Source organism: Thunnus thynnus, chromosome 1 (assembly GCF_963924715.1).
Source record: "Thunnus thynnus chromosome 1, fThuThy2.1, whole genome shotgun sequence".
NCBI lineage: Eukaryota > Metazoa > Chordata > Actinopteri > Scombriformes > Scombridae > Thunnus > Thunnus thynnus.
The window spans coordinates 15,267,521-15,278,831 of NC_089517.1; the positions used below are offsets into that span (position 1 = coordinate 15,267,521).

The 11,311-nt window shown below is 40.5% G+C and overlaps 1 protein-coding gene across 1 annotated transcript; it reads right to left on the bottom strand.

The window, feature by feature from the left end:
* Positions 1-1,569: 1,569 nt before the first annotated feature.
* Positions 1,570-10,321, bottom strand: adprhl1 (ADP-ribosylhydrolase like 1). The gene is made up of 8 exons (XM_067586226.1): positions 9,679-10,321; positions 8,223-8,387; positions 7,987-8,112; positions 7,681-7,821; positions 7,403-7,530; positions 7,152-7,284; positions 6,888-7,053; positions 1,570-4,886 (listed from the first exon to the last, which is right to left on the bottom strand). Exons 1-8 carry the CDS (start codon positions 9,890-9,892, stop codon positions 2,939-2,941), a joined length of 3,021 nt encoding a protein of 1,006 aa, XP_067442327.1. The 5' UTR covers positions 9,893-10,321; the 3' UTR covers positions 1,570-2,938.
* Positions 10,322-11,311: the final 990 nt, after the last annotated feature.

Genomic DNA, 11,311 nt, shown 5'->3' on the forward strand with positions numbered 1-11,311 from the left:
ACGTCACACACACCTTTATATATCTATGCATCAAATATTAAAACATAGGAATCACTGTTTTGCATTTAGCAAACGTTGCCCCCTTTAACATGAGGGGAAACAAGCATTTCAGAATGTTTTGTAAAACCTTTTTCGCAAAATACAGCACATTAAAATCAACTGTTGACACCGCCTGCAATATAAACCTCATATCCGCAACTCCCTGACAATAAAATCGTACTTTTTTCACCTCTTTTTTTAAGGTGCTCTATCTGTACCCCGCGGTATAGTAGTATTTCCGATGGGACATGAAGGCAGCACAAATGGTAGGTAACCACGCCCTCTCCAGTACACTCTGTAGCCACGTCACACAGGTAAATGCAGCCATCTAGCACAGGTAAAGGCAGCTACCTGTTAATCTCACAGCAATGGTCCAGTAAAATAGTCTTGGATTGAAATGCTTCATTTCTAAATGGATAATTTCATTACAGTCATTAAAAATCCTTGGAAGTTTTTTTTTAAAAAGCACTTTACTTCATTAGTTTGCCTCAGCTCTCTCTGTCCCCAGCATGAGCACAGTTTTATAACCCGAGGGAAATATATCATTGGTGTTAATATTGCAGCAGTTTAAAATGAATGATTAATAATTTACTAAGATTTCTTTCTGCCCTTGAATTGAATGCACAAGTGGGAGTGGAAAACCTTGTTTTTACTGGAAAAGGTATCAAAATGACGCAAACTGTGCATCAAGTCACCAGATTTGAATCTGATTATGTACTAATGAGAGTATCTGGAGCAGGGCCTCGGGCACAGTGTCCCAACATTATGAGCAAAAAACTGTACTTGTGACAAAATGATGTACGTTAAACCTGTTAAAATTGAGTTCCAGATAGTTTATTTGTGGCTCAAGGTCATCCTTGCACACTTAATGTTGCTTTTTTGTTTCTTATTTTTCCGGTGTTAAAAGGAGGGATGATAATGTGGAAATATAACTGTGATAACAGTTTAACTAGTAATCAAGATAGGAAACGTAAAGAGCATTTAAAAACTAATTGAAACAGTTTGATGAGACACTTTTTAGAGATGCTGGATTTTTGTTTATTTCAGTTATGGGAGCAATTGAAAGTCATGCTTAGCTCAACCTAAATGTAATTACTTAAAATTAAATTTAAAGAGTTCCTGCTCTACATCCACACATAGACACTCAATAAGAACACCATACTCCTCATTACCAATGCCTGTCAGGATTAGCCTTAGGATGGGTGGATGATGGATCACGTTGGCCTTGATCTCTTATCCTCTTGTGAAAATACCAGAGTAAGTCCAAATGCAAACCCATGTTTCAGTAGTAGTGTAATCCCTGTCCTTTGATCCTGCTGGTGGGCGGGGTTGGATCTGTGAATGGGAGGAACTTCCAAACACAGACATGTTTGGCACTACTGTGTGCAACCATTCATCTGTTCTGGGCAAGCGTCCTTTTCAGAAACACTCAAATACTGTGGAAGAGTGTGGTAGGCAGTGTTCACTTTTCCATAGGCAGACAAGGGCATCTTAAAATCTATACTCAAAAACGCCAATGAATGCGTCCAGTGTGATAACATGCCTTCACTCATATGGTTGATTGAAGATAAAGAACAAAAGAGTTTTGCTTCCCGGTAAATACTGTAGCTTTGTTAACCTCTATGACCATTTAATCAGACATTTCCTCACAAAGTCATGTACAGCAGTGAGTATGTATCAAAATAGTGTTAACAATTGTACATATACAGTTAAGCACAATCCATATTTTCCAAATCTACTAAAATTACCATATTACACTGTGATAATACTGAATAAATCAGCCAGCATTAAATAGTCTGCTGTTATACTTTGAGAAGTTTTTTAAGTGAACCAGCTACACTCATTAAAATATAACAGTGTGTTCTGTCTTGATAGTTATAGGGAAAGAAAAGGGAGTTTTGCATGTATCACTGAAATAATACAGCTTAAAGTTAAACTTGCGCAATGCACACCTAGAACACACACACTTTCAAATGAAATGGTGTCAAGTTTAAACTAGTCTTTCATTGCTGAGTCTTCATATCATATTATGCAGTGTGAATAGTTGGGCACTGCTTTTCTATGCTCCACTTTAGGCAGCTGTGTTACCAGAGTTGATAAAGTAAGGAACCATTAACTCTTTCAAGTAGAAAAGATGTCAATCCATTCTGATGAATGCATATATACATACCGATTTGTGCACAGAAAACTGAAACCAGGTTGGCAGTACTGTTTGCAATAATTCAACCTTGATAAGCTGTCGGTCAGGCAGTGTAACTACTGTAGGTCATTTGGAGGTTATCAACGCCAGGTGTTGACTTGACTATCTATATATTGTAGAGCCCTTTTATGAACCCATAAGCAAATACAATTAAAACATTTAATGCAAGAATCTTTTAATCAACAATAATAAATATACACTGAATAAATGTTATCAAATGTTTTGTTGTGCTATGTTTCACTGAATGTACAATATCAACTTGTAGATGATCGCATGTGCTCATTTCTCCAGTGTTTGACATTTAATAATAAACACCACTGTTATTTGTTGCTTCCACTGTGTGTTTGCTGCTGTATGACACACTGTATATCAATCTAGCTGATCTCTTGGCAGATACTAGCTTATTGCAGATATGTTGGTATCAGCAGATATATAAGCTGATAACCAACAAAAATTGCAGCACAGAAATGCCAAAGGTATTGCATAGTTTATCTACCAGGGAGCACTGACAAGTTAATTTTCTAACTGTAAAATGTTTGGCTCAATACATAGCTTAGTCATAAATCTTTCATAGCCAAATTTAGGGGATTCTTATCTAAACTTTTGTTTGTTTATGGCATGAGTATGTGTGGCCGATGTATTGTTGGTGGATTTTTTTAAAACGTGCAAACAGCAACACACCTTTACTTTCTCACCAATCTAGAAAGTAAAGGTGTCAGTAAAACGTATGATTTTGGGTTTATATGTTTGTTTGACTGAAGGATCTCCATAGTTTATTGTTGTGTACTTTGGTCTCTGTTTTTTGTTTTCTGTTTGTAGTTGAATCTGATTAGGTAATGCAACAGCAGGGGTCATTTTGTCTTCAAACGTTGGTGTAGTGGCAGTGACCTCAGAAAGTCTAAAACCTTGTGGCACACTAGTATCTCTGATGACAGTTGTTAATGTTTCTTCTTTCCCCTCTCCATTCTGCTCCTGTCTTTGCTGCAGTTTACCCTCTGCATCTTCATTTTCTGTTGTACAAACAGTTTGTACCTTGATGTCAAGAGGAGTCATAGTTTCTGGGTGCAGTGTCGATTGAGGGGAGGAATAATTCTGATCAGCACCTTGTCGAGAATTAAACTTATAAAGACGTGGGATGACATACTGGGGCAACCTTCTTTGAATAGTCACAGCTCTGGGTGGATCTGGGGGTTCAACTGCTCCGTTCTCCATAGGCTTGTGGTCGCTCTCATTTTTAGAAGATCCCTCAACTTTGGGTTTTACATTAACTGTTGTAGAAGGTCCCACTGTGTTTGACTCTGTGTAAGAGTGTTGTGGTTTCTGTACCTTGGGTATGTTTTCCAAGTTTGGGCTTTCTGAAATCTCAGGTTTGGGTCCCTTAAAATATTGTTTAGGAGAGGAATCTGCACATGTGGACCACACTGCACAGCATGGCAGGATGGTTGCCACATGCCAGTTCACTGGAGCCTCTACCTGCAGAGAAGTCTTGTAAGGTGATGGGAGTGACCACTCTGTGACACAAGTTAAACCGAGTATCTCTAGATGTCCATATTTTAACTTGTCTGTGATACACTTTAATGGACAATTACCTTCAACCTCTTGATCTGAAGGTTGGTCCCCCTTTTGCTGCATTTGCTCTGCTTTCAAATTGTTTTTTTCCTCCAGGTTTGAGTTTCCTCTTTGCTTTTGTATTTGTTCTTGCTCATCTGTTTGTTTTTCTTTCAACTGCTGTCTAACACATTTACTTTTCATCTTCCCATGTTGCTTTTGTTTGTGAACAGTTTGAACCAATGCCTGTTTATGCTCTCTTTCCTGACAAGCTACCCTCTGTTTTATGTTACTTGCCACCTTGACTCCTCCAGAAGGCGTCTCATTTGAACATTTGAAGTCATTTCCTTTACATACAGTAGCCATGGTCTCAAACTTCTCCATCAAGGAAGATAGGAGGATTCCTTTTCCAGTGAGTCTTGGTTTGACTGGCAGCATATTCTCTCCCCTTTCCTTCTGCTCAGCTATGGCAAACTTGGCCACAATATCCTTCACATTGTTCCCTCTCTTCATTACATGTTCTCTTCTAGCCTGGCCCCTCTTGCGCATGTCAGGCTCACTGTCTTGGCAGTGATTCACATTACCTGCCACTCCTCTGCTAGAGGACAAAGTTCCTACCTCCCTTTGATGGGTGATGGGCGGTTTGGGCGTGGACCTTGTGAATTTGGATTGGAGGAGCTTGAATGTCGTAAGTCGCCGGGATATTAGATCTCCTGCTCTTTGATCTTCTCCACACCCACTTGGCAGTATCTGTTTTTGTTGATCTGACCGGCATTTTTCAGGGATCTTGGACCGGATCTCACCAGCATTTCCTTTGGTCATTGTTCCATTTCCATTTGTCTGAAGTTGAGTCTGCTTCCTTGAAGATTCAGCCCTCTGAACAGGCCAATTTCTATTTCTTATATTTCTTTCAGCTACAATACCCAACACTTGCTTCTCCGGGTCTCTGTTTCTGGTGGTCAAGTTGGGTAGATCCTTAGTTAGATAATGCAGGAGACTCTCCAGAATCCCTCGGAGCACTGGACGGCAGTTGCGGTCTCGTACCAACTTCCTCAACAAACTGGCATCAGGGCTGATACTTGCTTTCTGAGAATCTGGTCTATGGAGAATAGAGGAAATGCAAAACTTAATCCCTATATCTTTCTCCAGTTGAACAGACATGAATAGCTACAGATGTCATTAATGCAACTGAGCACAGTGTTTCCCAAAAGTTGGAGGGTTGAAATTTTGCAGTGTGGAGTAGCTGTAAACAACAGACATTGAAAGTAATTGAAAACAGCATTGATTTCACAAAGGATGTCCATTCTGCCAGACCTTTCAGTCAACCTTCACTTGAAACTACATTTCCACTCAGACTTTGGACAGAAGGAAATAATTAGTACAAAAATTAAAAAAAAATGGTTGTAGCAAATATTTGGGTTTGCCATGCAAAAAAACCCAACAACTAATAGAACTGCTTTTGCAATAGCAAAATTACAGTATAGATAATAGGTACATAAAATAGGGTGTTAAAGTTTTAGGATACAATAAAAAAATTGGAATATCCCTTTTTTAACTTTTAGCGCCATCATACAGAGGAATTTTGGGATAATTCATGCTAAAGTATTTCTCATGGAGCACAAATGAGGGCACATTCCATTTACTTTGGCTTTAAATCTCATTTTTACCTATACACAGTATCAGTAAAAAGTTTGGACACATTTTTCTATTCACTTGAATGAGAAAGTGTGTCCAAACTTTTGACTGGTACTGGAGGTCAAAATGAAAAAGAGAAAAACTGTCATTATCTCTTAATTAAATTGAAAACGGTTTGGTTGATAAAGCATACTGTATGTGGCCTTTTCACAATGACCATACCAAAAGGTCTCCCAAGGACACTCCAAGAAATTTCCAAAAGGACTAGTTTTGTACTTTTACTTCAACAAAATACAGAAGTTTCAGTTCAAATGGAACTCAATATTTTAGTAGCCATTCCATCCCTGCTGCAAAGTGATCAATGTTTAGACTTGAAGAGTTCTAGCAGTGTCGACTTGTTATAGCTGATTAGTTCAGGGGATTGTTGAATGGGTTTGGGTAACAAGAAGAGGAAATCTGGTAGAAAACTAAGATAGGAAAAGCTGTCCATCAAAATAACTGCTGTTAAGATAGAGACAGGGACTGCATGCGTGATATATATCTGACTCCATTTTAATGTTCACTTCATATTAATATTCACCATGTAATGGTGCTTTCACAATCTATACCTGATAAGGGAATCACAATTCAATTAACAATAAATCATATGAAAACATAATTACTATTCTGCAACTCTCTGCAACTGTTTTGCACAAAAGTTACATCATTACAGAATTTCAACCATATCTTACATGCATTGATAAGCTAAAGATAAATAGGTTCAATCTTGATTTAAAAGTATAGATTTTATGACATGCCTTTAGATTCAAGTAATATTTTCATTTTGGCTTTGTCAAAACCCACAGTAGATCAAATTTACACAATTTTATGCAGATTTTGATGAATTAGATAGTCCAGGACACAATGTTTCTTTGTGCTTAATGTTAATACAGGTTAGCTTTTAAAAGGGAAAATGTCAGAGAAGGAAATTATCTTCTGGTTGTAATTTTCTACAAGTCTTAGTTTACTTAAAGCTGTAAAAGTTAACTTTTCCCCACAGTTCTGTCATTTGAATTTAATAGAGGCATGATATTGGAGCATTCAGTAGGCTTAAAAGTCATATATGAGATATGCAGTATGTAGATGAGACTGATTCCAGATGTTGGACCAGAGAGATGATCTTGTAGAAAAGTATTCATGAAACTCAACACCCTAAATTGTCTCCCTTTTCATGTTTCCCCGCCTCACAACTACAGTGAGAGGTGCTTTAACTTTTCTGATTCGTGACAGATCTGTGGATAGTGGACAGCAAATTCAAGCAGAGAAGGACAAGAGAGGTGAGGAGAGGACAGGATGCCACTTAAGACTACTGATATACTGCCAAGGCGGACTAGAGGGTAGCGTGGGGCAGAGGAAAGCAGTTTAAAGTCATGTGCAGTTCTTCTGATAGCCAGCAGAGTTCGGGCCAGTGAAGGAGCAGGATTACTTGTCTATGCACTTCTCTGCAGATGCTGCCTTGTAAAGCGCCTCTCCAAGCTCCTCCAGGCGCTCTCTTTTGTCCAAATCCTGGTACAAGTTCCGAGGAACCTGGCTCAAGCCGTGCATGAGGCCATAGAGACAACCTGCAATCAGGCCTGTGGCTTCACTTTCACCTAAAGCAACAGAGAAGAGGAGTCACAGTGAGCAGGCCATGTGTTAAATTTGTCTGTGTTTTAAAATGTCTGCAGGTGCAGAATGCTACAGTTCTCACCTCCATGAAAAATGCCTCGTTTACACAGTTCAGCCCAGTCGCTCCCTGCAGCCAAAAGAGCGTCGTAGGCTATCATGGGGGCATCATGTCCCCTCCGGCCTGCACGTCCCTCTGAGCTCCAGCGCTTATACATCTGTGTGGAAACATAAGTACAGACAGGAGTACACTGTTCCTGTCAGGAACTGTGTTCACATGAAAATCTGAAGTGAAACTTTTCTTTGTATGTGTGTTGTCAGAGAGGCAGGACTTACCTTGTCTGTCTCCTCAGCATCATAGCGATCAGGGAACGAAGGTTTATTCTGTCCTTCCTTCTCTATCTCTCTCTCTTCCAGGTAAAACTGCCACTTTGCCTCAAAGTAGAACCAGTTTTCCTGATACTCTGCAAGGAAATGCACAATTACAGATTCATTCATTGATTTGAGACATTTCATTGATTCATGTATTTTAGATAGAAGTGTCAGTTCACCTGGATTAAAAACTGTAAAATGATGTGCCTCTTGCACACTAACAGAAAGAGAGACAATCTGACCTGCCATGTGTCGTATGGTCTTCTTGCAGTATTCCTCAGCTCGAGGGATGACCTTCATGAGCTCACGGCCCCAAGTCACAAGAGGTTTCCCCTGGATCGCATAGGATGCAAACAGCGCCGATGTCAGGGAGCCCAGGAAGCCTGAAGCCCGGAGTGACATCTTAAGTGACTATGCCAGTGAAACTCAAACTCACCAATTCAGTAAGTACTAAAATTACATTCTTGTAGGTAGAATGTAATCAGAGACATTATTCAAGAGTTTATCAGCAGCACAAAAATCAGCCTGTGGTTGCAAGATAACATCACCTGTTGGATGGTTGTGGGTCATTCTGCCAATCTCAATGCCAACTTCCACCAGGTTGTCTAGCCTCTCAGGTTGCCAGTATCTCATACCTACACACATGGCCTTAGCAGCTGCCCCGAACCCAGACCCTGGACAGACACATGCACACATCCATATGCATATTTTTATAAACTGTAGTTTTGTAGCACTCATAAAATATAAAACTGATTGGAGAGAAGTTTCCAAAATCTCCAAAGACCTTTTTCATTGAAGGGAGTATGCCAGGCTAACAGGAAGTTGTGAGGTTTGAGGTGAACACAGGTCTCCACTGTGACAGGATCAGGGGCTCTGCCCTGGAGAGACACCATGGCTTCCACATAGAGACGTACCAGCTCCCGGTATAGGTCCTCCAGACACCAGTAATCTGGACAAGCACATACATATACAGTGACTAAGAGTCATTCATGATTGGCATGCAAAGGCGAAATGAGTGGTGCAGTGGTGGGCTAAGTTTAGCCTCAGCCTGCCACACCACAGATTAGGACCAGCATGCCTGTGGAGCAAGTGGAGTCACTTCCACACACCATGAGGTCAACAGGGATCCACGAGCAGAGCCCACAGCCAGCCTGCTAGAATTTTGTTTATGTGTGTCCCGTATGTGAGAGAGAGGGTGAGCCTGTGTTGACAAAGAAGCATCACTTCTAATTTAGTGGTCTAGGACTTTGATGAAAGACAGGGACTTTCACCCCCTTGATTCAACTTTGGTATAGATACTGTTACACAGAGGATGAGGGAGGATTGTCAATCTATGACTGTCAATCTATCTTTGAATGTGTGTTTTCTAGTCCTTCTCCAGACAACAATGATTGTGCATTTTTTCTACATTTTACCAGAGGAGCCAAATTGTTGTGGGAGCCAAATACAGTATTTTTTAAATTTCTCTATTAACATTTGACACACAGGAAAAATATGTTCTCTGGACCTCTGTATGCCGCTCAGAAGATTGACAAAGCAAACTGACATTAACAACATTTATTCCACCGTGATGTTTTTGGCTGGCTGCTGTGTGTGTGTGCAAGTGTATATATGTGCAGGCATGCTGGAATGTGGCTAAATAGGGCTTCCTAATCTCAAAATATGTCATCACCATTTTACAGGGCCACTGTCAAATATGGCACGGGCCAAATATGATACAGGTAGATTATGGAAGAATCTGACCAGCTATTGTTCTGTATTAAAGTATTCTATTTTGGACTCTGTCCTGGCAACTCCTGGCCATACTGGGGGGGGGGCTTAAAATGGCATTAGGGTGAGGGAATTCATATTGAGGTTTCTACTGAGATTTCAACTTTGATGACTGGATGCAGGGAGGGATTATGATATGTCAGCAGCTTATTTTTCATTCAGAATTTCTGCCAGTGAGTGATTAGCAGCTTCCACTGACTGTATAGAAGAAGCTATTCTGGTCCTTCTAAATGAAGAAGGATCAAAAGCTCAGCTGGACCAGTCTGATGTTGTGTTTAGGGTTTGAGGTTATTTGTGAAGTTAAATTTTAATATATATGTGCAATGTAAACACTGATATTAAATATTTGAGACAAGAAGAATGAGATCAAGTTAGTGTATAATCTTGCAATGATTTCAGTTCTCAAATCGTCCTCTTAGCAGGTAATAAACCATCTTTGTCACTCTTCTCAACATCAATCCTGAACATACCTGTTATAAGTGCCTCTGCTGTGGTCATGTGCATCAGCGTTGCATCACTCAGGGGCCAGTTATCAGGGTCCAGTTTTATGGCCCCCAGACCTCCAAGAGAGGCCAGTTCCTCTTGGATCTTCCTGCCTGAAATGCAGTCTTCCCAGTGGCCCTTTCTGTAGCCTAAGGCATCACCAACACCACCCAGAACCATGGCTGCCTTGAATTTCTCCATGATACTGGGCTCTGCTCTTCAGACAATAATCAGGACAAAAATCACTCCACCCAGATAATCAGGACCACAAGATCTTCTCTTGAATGAGTCAGGCACGGACAAATGCCAAGATTTCAGTCTTCTTAACCACCTCAGAGGACTCCCAAACACAGAACAATAGAAACAGAGCAAAATCTCTTCCCCCCAAACATCCTGAAGAACTTCAAACAGCCTCTCCGGTGATCACGCTGTTGCTGAGATTTCTGCTTGCTGTGAAGCAACCTCAGACCTCTCTCTTCAACTGTGCATAATAGCTCTACTCAGTTCCCACCCTCAGAGCTCTCTTCTAGTCTCACACACAAACATGTACCCTCTTGTATCAAGGGTGGGCACTCACATGACAGCATCATGTTATCAGCCGCAGCTTCTTTGTGTTGGGCGGCGGTGAGTTCAGCTGTGATCAGGTGTCTCCTAAAAAGGCAATCCCCATGGCTCCATAGCCTAAAAGCTCCAGGGCTGGATGTGGAGTGGCAATGGGGGCTGGACACGCTGGAAGAGATGCTAATGTACTGCTGGGCCGGAGTGCAAGCTTGTCAGCTTGTGCCAGACCTTGTTGACATCCCATCCATCCCTTGGGAGGAGGGTAAGAATGGAGCATCATCCCAACTGATGCCCCCCAACTCTGTTCGTCTGCCTCCTCGACATCAGCTAATCTCTACAGTTATGTGAACTGTATCCAAGAGTTTCTGCCCACTTCAGTTTCTTGAATTCTCATCTTGACATAATGCCTTGATTTTGCCTCTTTTGAGTCCTGCAAACTACCATAATCTTTTTTTTCCTCACACCTTTCATTATTTCCATTTGTCTGTTGGTGATTGTATCCCTAAACATACTCATAGTAACAGGCGAGAAAGTATTACCAGAAGAGCCAATGGTGATGATGATATGCAGCAGGAATGCAACCTGATAAGGGACAACTGTTACCAAGCTGTCGTTTTACATACACTCTCAAACACACACTGTAGGGCAGGGGCTCTCAGGAATATGCAGGATATTTTTATTCCAATAATACTTGCTATTTATTTTGCATCTTTAAAAAAAAAAAGGCCATGTTAGGCTTGGATAAAAAAAAGAAGCAGACTCTGAGGCCTTACTTGGGCACAATTATAAAAACCCACTTATGTATAGAGCATAATACCACATCCAGTAGGGCTGCATGATGGTTCAGTTTTAATGTTGACCAACTTTCAGTGGATCATAACGTGATCTTATCATGTTATTGTTTTACAGAATATTGTTATTCAAGTTAATTATTCAAAGCAAATTGTAACTTAACTGAAGTCACTGAAGTTTTTGTTTGATATACAAAATGTAATGTGTAACTGTGTATTACAGGTGACTGCACTGGACATCAGATTGATTTGTTTTATAGATGATTTT

Bases quoted from the DNA above. Each gene is read 5' to 3' on its own strand.
- adprhl1 (XM_067586226.1), bottom strand. From the start codon at position 9,892: ATGGAGAAATTCAAGGCAGCCATGGTTCTGGGTGGTGTTGGTGATGCC. The intron at 8,113-8,222 runs GTCTTTGGAGAT...GTGTCTGTCCAG, and splicing joins TACTCCCTTCAATGAAAAAG to GGTCTGGGTTCGGGGCAGCT. The intron at 7,531-7,680 runs GTCAGATTGTCT...ATTTCCTTGCAG, and splicing joins GACCATACGACACATGGCAG to AGTATCAGGAAAACTGGTTC.